The following is a 19202-nucleotide window of genomic DNA, read 5'->3' on the forward strand; positions in this document are numbered from 1 at the left end:
GTAGAGTGGTGTTTGTGAGATATCTAATCATCCATGCGTTTCGTGAGATTATTTTAGTACTTAAAAATGAAAAGGATCCAAGAATCAATTGGGCAGCACTAAAGAAAAAGGTAGGTAGGGAAATTCCTATTGTTGAAACCTCTCCGTCAATGGTTATGCTTACATGACATCTGTAACGTTAGTAAGTCCTATTGAGATGAACTGAAAACACAAATATTTCAACCTTGGATGTTCAATCATCACGTTTTCGGCTCACTTAAGTATTGAATTTGACTTATTTTTGGCCCCATATCTTAAAATGATCTAAAAAACGATTGGACTGTGTGGATTTCTCACAAACATTGAGGTGAGCCCCACCTAAGTTTCCAGCACAGAACTCCACATCCGTTCACCACACGGTCTGCGTGGCTACTCTGCCACCGGCCCAGTGGCTGGTGGTCAGTGATCTGTGAGCCCCAACATGATGTATATGTTTCATTCATTTCGTTCATCCATTTTTACATATCATTTTAGGGCTTGATCCAAAAAATAAGAGGGATATAAATCTCACTTGCTTAAATTTTGGTGTGGTATTTAATGGTCAAAGTGAATTTTAGATCGTTATCATGGTGGGCCCACCTTAGCCGCTAACCCATTTCCTCACATTGGCAGTTGTTAAAAGTAGAAAATTGTAGAAAATTTTACAAATTACTACCCTATTAATCAGATTACTTTATTAATTAGATATTTACATCGTATTACCTTTAAAAAAAGGTTTTTAATAAACAACCTCATTAATTCAAGTTTTATTAATGGTGGCATTGCTTAAAAGGAATTTTGGTAGGTCTAGCTGTGCGAGCAAGGGTTCATAGCTTGAGTGAGCCCCATTGTAATATTTATATGAAATCAACTCTAACCAACATATGTGTCACCCCACCTTAGTCCTAAGGCTAAAAAATCAGCCCATTCATGATTCAGGTGACTAGAAGTAATGCACGAGGTAAGAAAAAAAAAAAAAAAAACGTATGTAATAATGTATAATTTTGGGACCCACCAAAGCCAATGACCCTTTGATTTCATGGCGTGACCAGCTTAGTTGAAAAAAAAAAAACTAATTGAAAAGAACTCTAATAATAATTACTCGAATTAATGTGGCAGCTTATTGAAAACCTTTATTGCAAAAGGTAGCATGATCTAAAAACCCATGTAATAATGTAGAATTTTATAAAATTCTCTAAAAATAAAAAATATAATAGAATGATAATTAATTAAATGAATGAGGTAGTTTATTGAAAATCTTATGAAAATCGCAATGTAAAGTATATATTAGTTAAAGGAAGCAGATTGCGTAGAGAGTAACTCACTGCGTGCATAGCGTACCGGGTAAACTTTGTGAGGTCCACCATGATTTATGTATTTGATCTGATCCTTCCATAAAATTTATCATATAATCTTAGGGACTGAACCAAAAAATGAAGTATACATAATCTTCTAATGGACCACACCACAAGAAACAGTTGAATTGAATGTCTACCATTGAAAAATTCTTGGAGGTCACATAAGTTTTCGATCAAGGTTATATTTTTGTTTTCCCTTCATCCATGTATTTATGATCGTATAAAAAGGTTGGATGACAAATAAACATCGCTGTAGGGCCTAGAAAGGTTTCAACTGGGGAAATCATTATCCCCACTGTTTCCTGTGGTATGATCCACTTGACCTTTAGATATGCTTCAATTTTGGGCTCAACCACTTAATTTAGACAGAAAGACAAATGGACGGTGTAGATAGATCACATACATTCAAGGTGGGCCCCACTGACTTTTTTTTTAAAAACCTACCAAAAATAACAATTACTTTTAGCATTTGGGAGATCCAATTTTAAAATAAAAAAATTGTTCAGGTACATCTCAATATCCACGTTCCAGTTAATTTCCAAGTGGTGCCTGATCCACAAGGTTCCATGTGTCTGAAGTCTTTGGGAAAAACTAGCCCTCCACTTGCCATTAAATACTTATTTTGAGACGAATTTCCAAGTTCTGCGTGATTCACGAGATTCCGTCAATTTGATGTCTTTGTTAAAATCTAGCGACTACTTGTCATTGAATACTTCTTCTTAGACGCGGATTGCATGGTGAACCCAACGCCATGCAATTCCCTGTTGTAAAGACCTGTATGGTTTACTTTGATCTTTGTGTTTTATCCATGTCCTCCATCCGTTTTGGCATCTCATTTTAATACATGAGATTATAACTGAAGCATATCCAAAGATTAAGTGGACAACACCACACACAAAATTGAGGATTAAAATGCCTATGGTTGAAACCTTTTTGGGGATACAAAAATTTTGGAACAAGATTATATCCATGTTTTCCATTCATCCAGTTCTATGAACCCTTATGAACAGGTTGTACACAGATAAATATCACTGTGCGACCTAGTGTGGGCCTTAGGAAGGTTTCAACCATGGGTATCATTCTGCCACTGTTTTATTTAGTGTGGCCCACTTTAATTTTGGGTAGGGTTCAAGTTTGAGCTCATGCTCTAAAATGAGCTGGAAAAACGGATGGACAGTGTAGAAAGAATACATACATTACATCACAGTAGGGCCCAAGGGCTCTTTATACAGCGGAGCTATAGGTGTTGGTTCACCGCGGGCTGCGGATTTCCTGGCGCTTGGAAACCTAGGTGGGGCAAGAGTGATTTTTGTGAGATATCTACCCGTCCGTCCGATTTCGTGACATCATTTGAGTACTTTCGAGAAAAAATATAAGGACTGAGGACTGAAGTAGGCCGCACTAAAGGAAAATGTGGGTAGGGAAATTCCTACCATTGAAACCTTTCTAGGGTCGACAGTGATGTTTACATGACATCCATACAGTTCATAACGTAATTCCTACTGGATTAACTGAGAACACAAATATTAGCATGATTCAAAACATTTGTGGCCTACGAATATTTCAGCTGTGGATGTTCAATCATCACATTTTCAGGCCAGATCCAGCTCATTTTTTGAGCCATATGTCCTAAAATGATTGTAAAAAATGAATGTACCGTGTGGATTTCTCATAAACATCAAGGTGGACCCCACCTAAGTTTTCACGTCCATTCACCGCACAGTCCACGTCCCATCTCCTGTCACATCATTTATGGATGTGAATTGCACGTCCCCAGGGCACACGGGAGCTGCTTGGGCCTAGGGGTGTACATCGAGTCAAACCGAGTCGAGCTGGCCTCAGCTCGACTCGTCTTAGCCACTGGCTAACCTCAGCTTGAACTTGGCTCGGCTCAGTCCTCGAGCATGACTGGCCAGCTCGGCTCGGTTCGGTCAATAGCTCAGGCCAAGATCGAGCCAAGTTTGCCATTGAGGCATTTCCACAAACAGCTGGACCACCCCTTCAAAATTCCTCTATATGTGAAACAGAAGCAATGGTTTTACAGGTATTTTATCAAACACCTTCTAAGCAACATAAAAACCAAGAAAAACCAAGAAAAAAAAGGTATTTATTTCATGTACATACCTTCTTTGCCACCAGCCACACTTCGTTGAGCCATTTATCAAACACTTCGTGAGCAACATTAATGGCAAAGTAACCGAGTCATCGAACTGGTTTGATCTAAGTTCGATTCGAGCTGAATTCGATCCGAGTCAAGTCGAGCTAGGGCTTGCTCAAACTTGACTCGAACTCATTTTTGATCTCAAAAAATTAGCTCGAACTTAGCTTCGAACCGAGTCGAATCGAGCATTTTCGAGTCGAGTTGAGTGAGCTAACCGAGCTAGCTCGGTTGGTGTACATCCCTACTTGGGCCACATAGATGGCCGTGTCAAATCCACTCCATCCACCAGTCTTTGTAAGACCATAATAGGATCAGGTACATCTAAAACATGGGCCAAACCAAATGAAACAATGGGAATGGAAACTTTCACTGCTGGAAACCTTCTTGAGCCTAACATGGTGTTTATATGTCATCCAAACCGTTCACTAGAAAACTTCTATGGCCTTACAAAGTTTTCAGTGGTGGACGTTCAATCTCAGGTGTTTTGGGTAGGTATGGCCTACATGAGTTTTGGATATGCCTGAATTTCAGGCTCGTGTGCTATTGTGGTCTTGTGAAACCAATGGACGGAGTGAATTTATCACGGGAATCTGTGGGCCCCACGTAACTTTTGGCTAGGGTACAACCAATCCACATGGAGTCTACTGTGATATTTGGATATTCCAATCATTAAATCTAAACCATTCACTAGATCTGGAACATGGTTTTTTAAGGGTCACTGAGAGGATGGTTGAAGCATTCCATGAGTTTTCTTTCTTTTACATAGCTATTTGTTTTCCAAGCTATCCATGGAGTGGATAGGATTGCCTGGTAAAAGAAGTGCTTTAAAACGATAAGCGATCCATGATTATCTCTAACAAATGGATGGTTCAGATTGTTGATTGGACTTATTTATAAGGTACCGATTGGATGCTTGGACTTACTGTTATAAGGAAAATAGGCTAACCAATGATGAAAGGTCAGGTCGGAACCTTAAACACTTTCCTAGGTCAGACACAACAACGGGTTTGATCTCATACTTAAAACTTGAGTAAGAAGTAAGATCGGGTTTTGCATCTCGTCACCAGATCAGAACACCTACTAACATGCCCAAATGCTCGAAAGAGCACTACCTTCGTCGATTCTAAGATTCCCAGAGTTCATTAGGAACATCCCATCCCGTTGCTCAATTAAGGAGACAGGTCGGCATAGCCCAGGTCGGTGTGACCTAGGTCCTCATGACCCAGGTCGTCACAGCCCAAGTTGGTGTGACCCAGGTCGGCATAGCTTAAAGCAACATGCCATTCCCGGGTCAAGTCGGCCAAGGCCACCTCAGCCTCCCATTGCACATCTCTGATGGTCTTGGATAATTAGATCTCACCTTAAGAAAGATCCATCCGAAGTCTTCTCCAAGGATCTCAGATGATATCTGCGACATGCTCAGACCCCCAAGAACTTCACCAAGGATCTTGGAGGATCCTCCTACTAATCCGAGATCTGAATCCATGTCCAATATGCACCTACTAAATAAGGAGATTCCCTCTATGCCACCGCCTCTATTAAAACTATAAATAAGGTATCTCTAATGGTGAAAGGGACGCACTATCCTTAGCCCTAAACCTTCAATACTCGACTAGACCCAAATCATTTTCTTGACGTAGAGGGTCTCTTGTTCTAGCCAAGGTCTTCTTTGTCTATTCCTTGTGTAGGTAAACAGGTCCGGAAGGGGCTAACTAGATTTCTGTATCAACACTTTATGATAAAGAACTACATATATAATTAATAAAATCATAAGTGCAAAAAATAAGACATGTATTGAAAATATAATAGATTAATGTAATAAAGAAAATATTAGCATGTATCTACCTGACTGATCCTGCTTAGGTTGGGCTTGGGCTGATAATCCTTAACCCAAGGTTGGGTTGGGTTGATTAGGGTTGAGGTACAGGAACTTTGAGTTGGGCTAGGGTTGAGCACCAACTCAACCTAACCTACCCGACTTCTAGCCCTATATAATGGAATGAGGTAGCTAGCTTATTGAAAACTTTGGGTAAAAGTATTGCAATATATGTAAGTTAAGGTAGTTTTCTTTTCTTCTTCTTTTTTTTTTTTTTAATCTTTCAAGAATATAGATTACTTTTGGGATTTGGGTGATCCAATTTTAAAATAAAAAATTGTTGATGTCCATCACAATTAGAGATATGCATCGAGTTGGGTTGGACCGAGTTAGGGTTGACCCAAATCAATCCAGTTTTGAAATAGGTTTTATCTGAAATCAACCCGGCTCGGTAGCGAGTCTAGCATGCCTGACCCGATCCAAGGTTTGGGTTTGGCCTAAGCTAATCTGGACCGAGTCCAACCCAGTTACAAGTACCGAGTCGGGTTGAGCTGGCACTGAATTGGGTCGAGTGCAGCGGGTATCCACTGGCTGAAATCACAACTCAAAACTTAGATTCACTTGCAAGAATTGGCGCCACTCCATCAGCTACACAACATCATATCTAGATTTTTCAGTATAAATGTAGGAGTCGAGTTTCAAATCTAGTCAAATCAGTACTGATTTAGATTTCGGGTCGAGTCGAATTGAGTTATTGGGTGACTTAAACTGGACTTAATTTGAGTTTGGATTGGATGAAGTCAAACTCGATTTGGATCGATTCACCCACTCGATTAGGATCAAGTACTATATTTTAACGCGTCGGACCAGTCCAGTTTGGCTAGTCCAGTCATCTCGTACCAGCTCTAGTATCAATGAACCTTTTGACTGAAAAAGATCCACCCATCTGAGTTAATTTCCAAGTGCTGCCTGATCTGCAAGATTCCATGTGTCTGATGTCGTTGGAAAAAGTAGCCGTCCACTTGCGATTGAATATTTCTACTGAGACGAATTTCCTAGTGCTGCGTGATTTACGAGATTCCGTGTCTATGTATTTGTTAAATAATAGCCGTCCACTTGCAATTGAATACTTCCTCCGAGACGCGGATGGCATGTTCAACCAAACGCCATGCAATTCCCTGGTGTAAAGACCTATGTGGTCCACTTTGATGTTTTCATTTTATCCAGGCCGTCCATCCGTTTTGCCAGCTCATTTTAATACATGAGGCCATAACTGAAGCATATCTAAAAATTAAGTAGACCACACCACACAAAAAAGTGAAGATTAAAGCGCCTATGGTTGAAACCTTCCTGGGGACATAAATTGTATGAAGATTATATTGGTGTTTTCATTTCATCCAGTCCTATGAACCCTCATGAACAGATTGTGGGCCACCCTAGGAAGCTTGCAACAATGGATACCATTATGCCACTTTTTTCTATATTGTGGTCCACTTAACCTTTGAGTAGGCTTCCATTTTAAGATCATGTCCTAAAATGAGCTCAAAAAATGGACGGTAGTCCTACGAGTCTTTACACTCCGGAGCTACAGGCGTTGGGTTCACCTGGCAGTCGAGGACGCGGATTGCCTACTGCCTCCGCCCGTCTCCAGCCAAGAAGGGACGCGGATTAGATACTGACAGGTCCGGTAGCCGGACGGCTACTGAAGTGACGTCACCAAGTTCGGTGGGGCCCACCATGATGTATGTGTTGTATCTACACCATCCATCCATTTGGATAGATCATTTTAAGGCATGAGACAAAGAATGAATCAGATCCAAATCTGGAGTGGACCCCACCACAGAAAACAGTGGTGAGAGGGATGCCCACCGTTGAAAAGTTCCTAAGGTCCATTATGATGTTTATCTGAGATCCAACCTGTTTATAAGTCAGCTTGATCGAAAACTTTTGTGGCCCTTAGAAATTTTTAATGGTGGGTGTCACTCTCTCCACTGTTTTCTGTGGTGGGGTCCACTCGAGCTTTGGATCTGACTCATTCTTTGTCTCAAGCCCTAAAATGATATCTCCAAATAAATGGACGGTGTGGATACAACACATACATCATGGTGGGCCCTACAGAACTTGGTGACGTCACTTCATTAGCAAGTCTCAGTCTATCTGTATCTAATCCGCGTCCGCCAAGAAGGGGCACATCTGTGTGGGGCCATCCTAATGTATTTGTGCATTTAATGCAACCAAGCTTACTATTTGGTGTGGTCCACTTGAGCGTTGGATCTGCCTAATTTTTAAAACCATACCTTAAAATGATACGAGGAAAGGGATGGACGGCGTTGATATATAGATACATCCCAGTGGGCTCCATACAGATCTGCCCGTCCGTGGCTAGAGACGGGCGGGGTAGGACGCAATCCGCCTCCCACTGGTCGAAGCTGTTTGTGGCCCCAGAGATGTAAGCGATAAATCCACTCCGTCCATCTGTTTTGCACTACCATAATAAGATTACGTAGATCCAAAACTAAGGTTGGCCACACCACAAGATGAAACAGTGGGAACAAAAACTCTCACAGCTGGAAACCTTCTTGGAGCCGACCATGATGTTTATATGCCATCCAAACCGTTCACAGGGTTATTAGCACTTAGATAAACTGTAGGTACAAATATATCCAGATTGAAAACTTCTATGGCCCTGCAAAGTTTCCAGTGGCGTACGTTCAATCCAGGCTGTGTAGGTATGGCCCACATAAGTTTTGGATCTGCCTGAAACCGATGGACGGAGTGGATTTATAACGGGAATCTCTAGGGGCCCACGTAGCTTCTGACCACATGAACTTCTGTGGCTGGGGCACAGGCAATCCGCATGGAGTCTACCGTGGTATTTGGAAATTCCAATCGTTGAATCTGAACCGTTGACTAGATCTGGAACATAGTTTTTTTCAAGGGTCACTGAGGGGATGGTTGAAGCATTCCATGGTTTTCCTCTCTTTTAGATAGCTGTTTATTTTTCTAAGCTGTCCATGGAGTGGATAGCATTGCCTGTAAAAGAATTGCTTTAAAACAATAAGCGATCCATGGTCATCTCTAACAAATAGATGGTTCCGTTTGTTGATTAGACTTATATCTGTGCAAATAATCTCAACCGTCCATTTTATAAGGTACCGATTGGATGCTTGGAGTCGTCTGATTTTAGCTTCTGAACCCATGCCATACCTCTCAGAGCTAACCGAAAGCCCGGGCTGATCGATTTAACTGTCCAACTATCTCGACCGTTGGTTCTAACACGTGGGGCCCATGGTTTGCTCCTCCAGACCTTTCGATTCATATTGTTACAATGCAACACATCTTAACCATTGCTATACCATCGGCACCTTCTTTCCCCGCTTCTATTCTTCTCTACATTTGCATCCTTTCTCTCAGCATTCCTTGCTTCCCTCTGTCTCTGAGCATTTTTTGCTTCTCTATCTTCTCTCTTCCTTACTCGTGAAAATCCTTACCATTGCATATTTTCTAAGCCTTCTAGATCTTTCTCACACTTTAAATTCCTCCCTTCTAGCGATCCATACATACCCAAAAGGAAAAAAAAAAAAAAGAAGACATGGCTTATCCGCTGGTCTCGAACGTAGCAGAGAAGTTGAACAACCTCATCCAAGATGAGGTAGCTTTGTTGGTGGGTGTCACCGACGAGATCAAAAAGCTTTCCCGTACGTTTACCTTAATCCAAGCTGTGCTTAAAGATGCTGAAACTCGGCGATCACAGGACGAAGCTGTGAAGATCTGGTTGCAGAATGTCAAAGATGTGGCCTATGATGTAGATGACATACTAGATGAATGGATGATAAAAGCTCTCAAATCACAAGCACCCGATGAAGGTATTGGGTCCTCTTCCAGCATGAAGAAGGTAAGAAGCTTCCTCTCCTCTGTTACTAGCATCAATCATCTCAAGTTACGCCACAAAATTGGGAATAAGATAAAGGAGGTGAGGGGTAGATTACGTGACATCGCTGAAGAGAAGAACCAATTGGGTCTTAGAGCAGATAGTGGGGAGGGTGAGAGAGTGGTTAGTGAATTGAGGCAGGTTGAGATCAGATCAGAGCGAGAAACAAGCTCCCTAGTCAACCCATCGTCAGTGATAGGCAGAGAAGGTGAAAAAAATGAAGTCATAGGCTTGCTTCTGCAGGAGGTAACTGAGGTGCCCTTTGTCATTTCTATCGTTGGAATGGGGGGTTTGGGCAAGACTACTCTTGCTCAGCTCATCTACAACGATGAGAAAGTGGAGGGGCATTTTGACATGAAAATGTGGGTTTGTGTTTCTGAACATTTTGATGTGAAACAGATTACGAAATCAATCATAAAATCTGCAGATGGGTCTATTAATTGTGATCATCAAGACCTGGACCGTTTGCAACGTCTCCTCCGTGGTATGTTGCAAGCAAAGCGATTCTTGCTGGTGCTTGATGACGTTTGGAGCAAAGACAGCGAGAAATGGGAGAAGCTGATACTTCCCTTCCAAGATGGTGCACCCGGGAGTCGAATCATTGTAACCACTCGTATTGAAGATGTTGCACGCATGATGGGAAGCACTGATCACATGCACAAACTGGCGGTCTTATCCGATGAGGATTGCTGGTTATTGTTCAGAAGTAAAGCGCTGGAGCATCGGAGTGAAGAAGAGCGTTCTGAGCTGGAAGAGATTGGAAGGCAAATCGTAAAGAAATGTGGAGGGGTGCCTCTCGCTGCAAAGACAGTAGGGAGTGTCATGCAGTCGAGAAGGACTAGAAGCCGGTGGGAGTTTGTCTTGCGAAGCGAGATGTGGAACTCAGGTGATGTCTTTGAAGGCATTTTGCCAGCTTTGTTACTAAGCTACTATGATTTGCCTCCTGCTCTGAAGCAGTGTTTTGCATATTGCTCCGTCTTTCCGAAAGATTGGTTGATAGAGAAGGATATGATAGTCAAGTTATGGGTGGCACAAGGTTTCATCTGCGCCATTAATGGAAGTGAAGACATGGAGGAAATTGGCGAACAGTATTTTGTTGATTTGCAAAGGCGCTCACTCCTCCAAGATGCAGATGCAGTAATCGTTCGTGATGGCAGTATATTCAGGTCCGGGATGCATGATTTAGTTCATGATCTAGCGCAACATGTTGCAGGAAGTGACTTTGCAATGGTGGGGAACCTAAATAATGTCCGGCATTGTTTTTTAGTTGACAATGATGAAACTGGTGATGAAGCTCATAAAGCGGCTTCCATTTCGGCCACCTTGCATCAGGCCCACAAGTTGCGGACCTTGATACTACGTTCGAAAATCTCTATGGTGCCAGACAATTTATTTCATCATCTGAGACACCTTAGAGCATTGGACTTGAGTCGCACTGACATCAAGAAATTGCCTGAGACAGTAGGACAGTTGAAACACTTGAGATATCTTGATTTATCTCACACAGGCATAGAGGAGTTGCCAGAGGAATTGAGTAATTGCATCAATTTACAGACCTTGAGACTCAATGATTGTCAGAAGCTAAGAAAACTGCCTAGAGGGATGAGGAAAATGATTAGCCTGAGACATCTTGAATTTAAACGTTTAAATAATCTGAGGTACTTACCAGCGGGTATAGGGAGACTAACTGAGCTTCGGACATTAACAAAATTCATTGTGGGGGTTGACGACCAAGGATATAAATGTGGAGAACTGAAACACCTCAATCATCTTCAAGGTTATCTTCCAATTACCGGCTTGCAAAATGTCAGGAGCAGGGACGAAGCTAGCGAGGCAGCACTGCATGAGAAGCCGCACCTTCATGCTCTATTCTTGGTGTATGATGACGAAGATGGTGAACTGTTGGATGATGAGGTGAAGAGGATGGAGGATGTGCTCGAAAGCCTTCAGCCTCACACAAACTTGAAAGAGTTGGAAATATGGTATTACAAAGGTTCCAAGCTTCCCCAGTGGACAGGGAATCCAATGTTCTCCAATCTAGTGAAGATTGAACTCCTGCATTGTCTCAAGTGTAAACAACTACCAGGTCTTGGGAAACTACCATCCCTTAAATTTCTTTTTATTAAGGGAATGGTAGAGGTGAAAAAAGTGGGTGGTGAGTTTAGTGGGGATGATCAAAATGATGGAAGTGGTGGTGGTGGTGTCTCATTCCCCAAGCTGGAGACCCTCCGTTTCCAGGAAATGCCAAATTGGGAGGAGTGGGAATTGAGAGGTGGAGATGGAGAGGTTATGCCGTCACTCCTTGAATTAGACATAGGTAACTGCCCAAAGCTGAAGGCGTTGCACTTACCTGTGCTCCCCAACCTTAACTGTTTGAGGATTAATAGATTTCATGAGCTGACGTCACTACCTGGTGATTGGTTGGGACAACTAAGAGCGCTCCAAACTCTGTACATCTGGGGGTGTCCACAGTTGGAGTCTCTACCAGTGGAGTTGGGACATCTAAGAGCGCTCCAAACTCTGTACATCGGGAGGTGTCCACAGTTGGAGTCTCTACCAGTGGAGTTGGGACAACTAAGAGCGCTCCAAACTCTGGACATCGGGGAGTGTCCACAGCTGGAGTCTCTACCAGTGGAGTTGGGACAACTCAAAGCTCTCCAAACTCTGAAGATATCCAATTGTCGACAGTTGAAGTCTCTAACAGAGGAGTTGGGACAACTCAAAGCCCTCCAAACTCTGAAGATATCCGATTGTCCACAGTTGAAGTCTCTACCAGAGGAGTTGGGACAACTCAAAGCCCTCCAAACTCTGTTTATCTATAATTGTCCACGGTTGGAGTCTCTGCCAAAGGAGTTGGGACAACTCAAAGCCCTCCAAACTCTGGAGATCTTCATTTGTCCAGAGTTGAGGTCTCTGCCAAAGGAGTTGGGACAACTCAAAGCCCTCCAAACTCTGCAGATCTTCACTTGTCCAGAGTTGAGGTCTCTACCGGAGTTGCAACACCTCACAATGCTTCAACAATTGAATATCTTCAACTGTCCACTCTTAAAAGAGCGCCTCCAAGATGGAGGAGAGGATCGTCACAAGATTGCCCACATCCCGAATATCACCATTAAGTCATTCATTTGAATGATCCACTCCAATACGAGGAGAGGTGGAGAAGAAATCAACAACAGCTTTTCATTTGGTTTTGTTTCAAGTAATTGTGTACTTTTTATTTATTTATTTTCTTTTTTCTTTTTCAATGGATTTACTTTTAATAAATGTCAATCTATCTAGGAAGATTAGTTTGCTGCGTTGCTGCCTTGTTTTTCTAATAAACACAAGTTGTCTGTTTTGGAGGTCAGGTTCTTTGCCCCCCTCCATCTCATGTAATTTTTCCTTTTTAATTAAGAGTCCGGATCCTCTGCCTCCGGGAGGCAGAGAGTCTCTGCCTCCCGCAATATCATTGGTCCAGCTCGACACAGCTGCCACGTAGGACTAGCAAATCTGTTTCCGTTTCATATAAAAAAAAAAAAAAAAAAAAAGAAAATCTCTCAGCCGTCTTCCCTAACGGCAACGGCACCACGAGAAAATCTCTCCGCCGTCTTCCCTAACGGCAACGGTACCATGAACGGCAGTTTCCATTTCCGGTTCGCAGAGATTTCTTCTCCCCTCGTTTCTAATTTCAAGTTCTTTCCGTTCACGGATGGATTTCATCAAAGGGGAAGAAAAAGAGGGGTTTTTTCTTTTGAAGATCGGAGGCCCTCTTTCCCCAATCTCTCACAATCCCTCTTGCCCATTTTCCCTCGGGCAGCCGATAGCCGATTTCTGCTATTTCTTCTATTCATCCATCGAAGATCCACCCCACCTTACAGGTATTTTAATTTTTTTTTTATAATTTTTTTACAGATTATCTATTTATTTATGTTTTCCTCCATTAAAAATCCTTTTTTTTTCAAGGCTATTTTCTGTGATCTGCAATGGACCCACTGAATGAATGGTTCAGATACCAGATTTTTAAATGAGGAACATTGGATGCTGTTTTTGAATTGCCTGTATGCATGTAGACTAATAGGAGATTTTCAGGATTATTCAGATTTACTTACAGATAGAAGTGTCCTGAATAATCACTCCTACCATCAAATTTTAACAAATTCAATGAAAAATATCATGCAATTGCACGCCACTGCCTCTCGTGGTAGACAGCCTGAAAATGAGTTGAGCACTCCTCTCCCTCCAATATTAGTGGACATGAATCTAAAAGATCCATAACAGTTGCGTTCTAGAACTTTAATTCCAGGGCACGCCATATTCTGCCATGGAATTCTAGGTGTTTTGAGGATTGGTAGCGCTGTTTTACAATGAATGTTCTTAGCCAAGGACCAAGAAATGGAAAGAGAAACTAAGAAAAAACAAAAATCTTCTGCAGTCTCTACTCTTGTGAATTGAAAAAGAACTTACTTTTGACATCCAATTCAATCACTTTGTAATTCGCCCCCAACTGTGATAGCAACTTCTTAACCCGTGTGCAATATTCACAGTTGGTCTTGCTGCAATCAGAAAAGTAATATCAGAATAGGAAGTTTTGAGTGTTTCATAAAAAATATTAAAAATTTGATGGAAGTAGTGGTATAAAATCTGTTTGGCGCAGATAACAGAATGTATGGGGGGACTAAGTAGATGATGCAATGTTCATAATGTTTTGAATATTCCCCCATTTTTTATAGCATCAACCATCCATGCATGCAACATATTCACATGACGACATAACTGAAATGAGAATGTTGAGATGAATGAGTGGCAAGAGAAGTATAGAATTAGAAATGAATACATCCAATATAGAGGTTTGCTTGAACACACCACAACATATGACAATAAGACATGTTGAGACTAGCGGTTGGATTTGAGCTTTTTCCAAATACAAAAACTGATTATTTGATAGGGTTGAAATATCCCATTTAGTACTTTTATTTGTTGTCTTTCCACCATACAAAGTGAGATTTCTCATTAACCGGTTTGTACCATTGATATATGTTCCAATTCAAAGGCTAAAATCCTTATTAGTGTTTTAAATAGCTAATTGTGTATAGTGTAGCATTCACCTCTTTGAAGCTTGACGCATAAGTTACATAGCATGTAGCATAAGCTACATGCTGTTTCTAGATTTTTAATCAAAGTTGCACCTGATTGCACCAATTCATGATATTCTGCACAAAATTAGACTGATAAATAATCGTCACTATATAGGGCATCTTCTCTTTGTAAAGAAATATTTTTTTGACCAGCAATCTTTTGTCCTTAAGCAGGTGTCTATCCTTTTCATTTGACAGGTTCTTCAAAAGCATATTGTGCTTAATATGGTGAGTAACCTCTCCTTATGTTTCTTAATTTTTTTAAATAAAATTTTAAAATGAGATACAAAAGTTATGTATGGCCGTAATCGTTGTTAATTTTCATGATTGCAGGATGAGTCAGTTCAATCAAAAAACTATGATTACAACACCAGATGTACCCCATCAAAATTTTTTGATTTTATCAATCAAATTAATTTAAAAGATGAACATAAAAAAGCAATTTCAACCACTCCTTTTAAGGAATTTTTACGTTTTCCAAGGTTAGCAGTTCAACGCACATTTTTAAATACTATTATACGTAGATGGGATAACGAAACTAAAAGTTTCATCATTGGAGGAAATAAGCTATTTATTAAACCCCAAGACATTGCTTTGATATTGGGGTTGAGTATGAATGGAGAGTATTTAGATATGAATAAGAAACTAGATGTTTGCGATGAAAATTTTAAAAATAAATATTTTCCGAACGCTCTTATATTGAGAAATTTGATTGAGGAGAATATTAAGAGGTGGATGGAAGAAACTTTGGATGAATGTTTAGCCGACTTTACTAAACTCTTTATTTTGTATATATTTAATACAATTTTATTTCCAACCTCAAATCATGCCACACCAAAAATCTTTTTGCACTATGTGAATAACCTGGAAAAGTTGAATAGTTATGATTGGGCTACTGCTATTTATGAGTTCTTGGTTAAAAGTATTTCTAAATGTGTGGAGGAGAAGAAGAGCTATGTGAACGGATGTGTCATGATACTAGAAGTAAGTAAACAAATACTTTTATTAATTTTTTTCTTGTTGTTCTCATGTGTCTTTCTCATATGAATTTATTTTATGCATAGCCATGGTTACAAGAGCACATCATTCATCAGCCAATGTTAACAACAAAAATGGTATATCCACGTTTATTGAGATGGGTAGAAGGTGGTTACCAGCATGCTGACACACATAAGAACTATATTGATAATCTCATCTACACTCAGGTAATCAATTATATAACTCAATTAAGATTTTAAAATTAATATTTAATTTATTCAAATAAAGTATATACATTTATATATTTATATCCATCAGGTTATTGAAGAAATAAAGCCTACGTATGAAGAGAGAAATCTACTACCTCCCCCTGTAAGTGATTCGTGTTTCTTTTTTGTACTTGATATGCAATCAATAGTGATCACACATTAAAAATATTTGTATTTTTAATTGGCATACAGGATACATCAAACACTATAGAAGAAATGTGCCGTCATTTGGAACCTAAATTGGTCAACATGTTAGAGAAAATTGTAACTGTTCCCCACTTAACAAATATTTTATATATGCGTATATTTTTTTAATCATGTTATCTTGTGATACTAATTCCTTATTATCTTTATTGTGATTTGTATATAGGCATCAAATATCACCCAAGAAACATGTAGTCGTTTGGAGCCTATATTTTTACAAAATAAAGACAAAAATGTAATTATTCTAAATACAACAATTATTTAAAATTTGTGTATATTTTATAGATAACAATGCGTTAGAATACTAATTCCATTTCATTGATTCTTGTGATTTTTATACAGGTGATATCAAGTGCAGTCAACGAAACGTGCAGACAATTTGAACCTAAATTTTTGAACATTATAGAGAATTTAATGATACAAGTAATCACAATAAACTTTTTTCATATGCATTTATTTTTCATCCATAATAATTAGGAATGCTTTAATCTAAATAAGATATTATGTTTTTTTCATATAGAATAAGAAAAATGAAGATAATAGTGAGTACAGAGAATTGCTGATGGAAAACAAAGAGTTAAGAGATAAGATAGTTGATAAAGAAATAATCATACAACGGTTGTCTGATGAAGTGAAAGAATTAAAGAGAAACCGCGATTGGGAAGCTACATCATGTGAGATAATCAAGGACATGCAAGTAAATTCTAACATACCACAAGTTTCTACTCCCTTTCATGCGAATACGAAGATAAAAGAGACTTTTGTTACAAATCAAAACTCTTTAGTAAAGCGTGTCAAAGAGCAGGGTAGGAAAAGGGTTCCTTCAAAAGTTTTACAATCTCCATACACTGAATGTAAAACCAAAGGTAAAAGTATATGTGAAACTCCTGGAATCCAATCACGTATGGAAAAGAGTAATGAGTATATGTTATCCCAAGAAGAACTGAATGCAATTACAACTCTTAAAGCTCAGAATAAAATCAAGTAAGATGCTTTAAGTATTTAATTTTTATCCCACCCACTTATTTTTTAAATCTTTTTGTACTAATACGATAATATATGTCCTTAGGGATGAAACATTTGGCCCACTTCGTGTCGAAAGGAGATCCTTAGAGTCATTATTGAATCCAATGAAATGGGTAGATGATGAGGTATAATTTAAATGTTATATTATGAGGAGGTATGATCCATCATTCATGGATATGACTTAATTGATTAATATGTTAAATTTAATGCAGGTTATATCCAAGTATACCGAATTGATGGCTATTCGAGAAAATAGTGGTGGGCATAATTTGTTAAAATGCCACTTCTTCAACGCATGGTTTCATGTAAGCTTTCTCATTTATATGTGTATTAAAATTATCATGTATAAGTAATTTGTGTTTAAATGTTGTTAATTTAATTTAAATTAAACCATTGCAGAAATATGTGTGTACAACGAGAATTATAGCGAAAGGAGACAGGAAAATTGAAGATATATATTATGATGGTAATGATGAAAAAATTGAATGTATTATGAGGAAGATTCCTTACGAGCTAAAGAATAAAGAAAAAATTATGATCCCACTGAATGAAATGTCCCATTGGTACCTGCTTGTCATTGACTTAAAGAGAAAAATATTTTCAATTTATAACTCTCTCAAAGGTCACCAAACATCAACCTACATCAATACGATGGTATGTATATTAATTTTTTCAATGGAAGAACATTTAACTTAAAAAAATTGTGATTGTGAAAGTATTTAATACTTCTTCATTATAAATGTAGGTTTCACGTTTGAAGATCCATTTATTAAAAAGTTGTGAAATAGAATGTGATGGATTTACTGTCTCTATAGACCAAGAATGTCCCCAGCAACCAAATTCGTAAGTCATTTTCCATTTAAAAATGTGAATTTACTCTTATTTAATAATATTTACCTATCTCTGTATGGTATTGGCAGGTTTGACTGTGGTGTCTACTTAATGAAATTTATGGAATGTCTTTCCCGAGGAGATATATTTGATTTCAACTCGGTAAATTTTCCTTTTTTTTCCTTTTTCTTATACAAAATTATTGAAACATACTTACGATCCACTTTCATCATCAGGGGCCAATGAATTTTGAACGAAAAAAGTTGGTTGCACAACTGATGTTGGGTAAAATGATTACACCACAAAATGTGAAATGTAAAGGTATGAAACATACTTACAATCATGAAAATCTTTTTAATGGAAGGTATGTGCTTGATTTTATTTTTTATTATTATCATAGTTGTTGCGGGATGCAAATATGCTCTGATTGAATTCATGATGGGTCTTGTTGTGTATGGAATTCAAGCCAAAATTCTCCTTCATCAGTGGAAAAATACCCACAGTACTTGTAAATTTTTTGCAACTTTCAAGTGTAAGAAAGTTATAGCTTGAGAGAGTCCTAGGTAATTTTCCTCTCCTAAGCACTATCTGCTGCACAAAGTTACTTGTAACTTATATTTTAGAAAAGTTATAGGCATACATAGGGCTCCTTAAGAATTTTTATTTTTCCCATGGTAGGTCCTGCTAGGTGGATGTTTGAAAACTATTGCTTTCATTGATTGAGTGCATTAGGATTAGATCATCTTAATCTTGGCTCTCTCTAATTCTTCCTTGCACACTGGCAGTTCCACCTCTGATTTAAAGCATCATGAATTCGTACTTGCTAATTTCCAAGATTTCAAAATCCTTGTCATCACGGCCAATCATAATAGGGCTATGCTTAAGCTTAAGACTCCTCCCTTTGCAAATACATCCACTCTTGGTCCCTTTGTTTTTGCCTGACTTTCTAAAAGAACCCAAAGGTAAGTAACAAATCCTCAACCAAAGCATTGAATAGTACCAACTATCCTATTTTCTGGCTTTACTTTGTAAGGAATTGCATTGAATAGTACCACGTATCCTATTTTCTGTGTTTAATTTGTAAGGAATCATGCATCTGTCATGGATTTCAGCGTATGGAGCTCTTTCTGCTCACATGTGGTTGCGGATGATCTTCTCAAGAGTTTTTTTATTTTTTTTTATTTTCTTTTTTTTTTTTTTAGGTCCAATGAATGCAATTGTTGCATGGTAGCCTGTTAAAAATAACAGTTTAGATTGTTCAATTGGAGTATCCAAGTTATGGATTGGATCATCCTATCAATACAGGCTTTTGCTTTTTTCTTTTTTCTCTTTTGTGTGGTGGCTTGTTAAATATTTTGTGTGGGATAAAAATCAACAAATTTGGTTTGTAAGGTCAGACCCACTTATATTAATTAGTTATCTACCAGGCAGGCTTGAAATATCAACTTTGGATAATTCAGGCTCATATTATAACTGCAGAACTGTGCACAGGATTC

The 19202-nt window shown here is 39.0% G+C and overlaps 2 protein-coding genes across 2 annotated transcripts; both read left to right on the forward strand.

Moving 5' to 3' along the window:
* The first annotated feature begins 9268 nt into the window (after positions 1-9268).
* LOC131251893 (putative disease resistance protein RGA1) lies at positions 9269-12413 on the forward strand. Its single transcript, XM_058252887.1, has one exon. It carries the CDS (start codon positions 9567-9569, stop codon positions 12411-12413), a length of 2847 nt encoding a protein of 948 aa, XP_058108870.1. The 5' UTR covers positions 9269-9566.
* Positions 12414-12893: 480 nt separating this feature from the next.
* LOC131251894 (uncharacterized) lies at positions 12894-18648 on the forward strand. Its single transcript, XM_058252888.1, has 16 exons — positions 12894-13004; positions 14597-14626; positions 14732-15382; positions 15463-15603; positions 15695-15748; positions 15838-15909; positions 16016-16084; positions 16192-16272; positions 16370-16833; positions 16919-17000; positions 17088-17180; positions 17275-17529; positions 17621-17718; positions 17796-17868; positions 17943-18070; positions 18492-18648. Exons 1-16 carry the CDS (start codon positions 12894-12896, stop codon positions 18646-18648), a joined length of 2559 nt encoding a protein of 852 aa, XP_058108871.1.
* Positions 18649-19202: the final 554 nt, after the last annotated feature.

This window comes from Magnolia sinica, chromosome 7, assembly GCF_029962835.1.
Source record: "Magnolia sinica isolate HGM2019 chromosome 7, MsV1, whole genome shotgun sequence".
NCBI classification, from domain to species: domain Eukaryota; kingdom Viridiplantae; phylum Streptophyta; class Magnoliopsida; order Magnoliales; family Magnoliaceae; genus Magnolia; species Magnolia sinica.

Bases quoted from the DNA above. Each gene is read 5' to 3' on its own strand.
- LOC131251893 (XM_058252887.1), top strand. From the start codon at position 9,567: ATGGGGGGTTTGGGCAAGACTACTCTTGCTCAGCTCATCTACAACGAT.
- LOC131251894 (XM_058252888.1), top strand. From the start codon at position 12,894: ATGAACGGCAGTTTCCATTTCCGGTTCGCAGAGATTTCTTCTCCCCTC. The intron at 14,627-14,731 runs GTGAGTAACCTC...TCATGATTGCAG, and splicing joins AGCATATTGTGCTTAATATG to GATGAGTCAGTTCAATCAAA. The intron at 16,834-16,918 runs GTAAGATGCTTT...ATATGTCCTTAG, and splicing joins AAAGCTCAGAATAAAATCAA to GGATGAAACATTTGGCCCAC.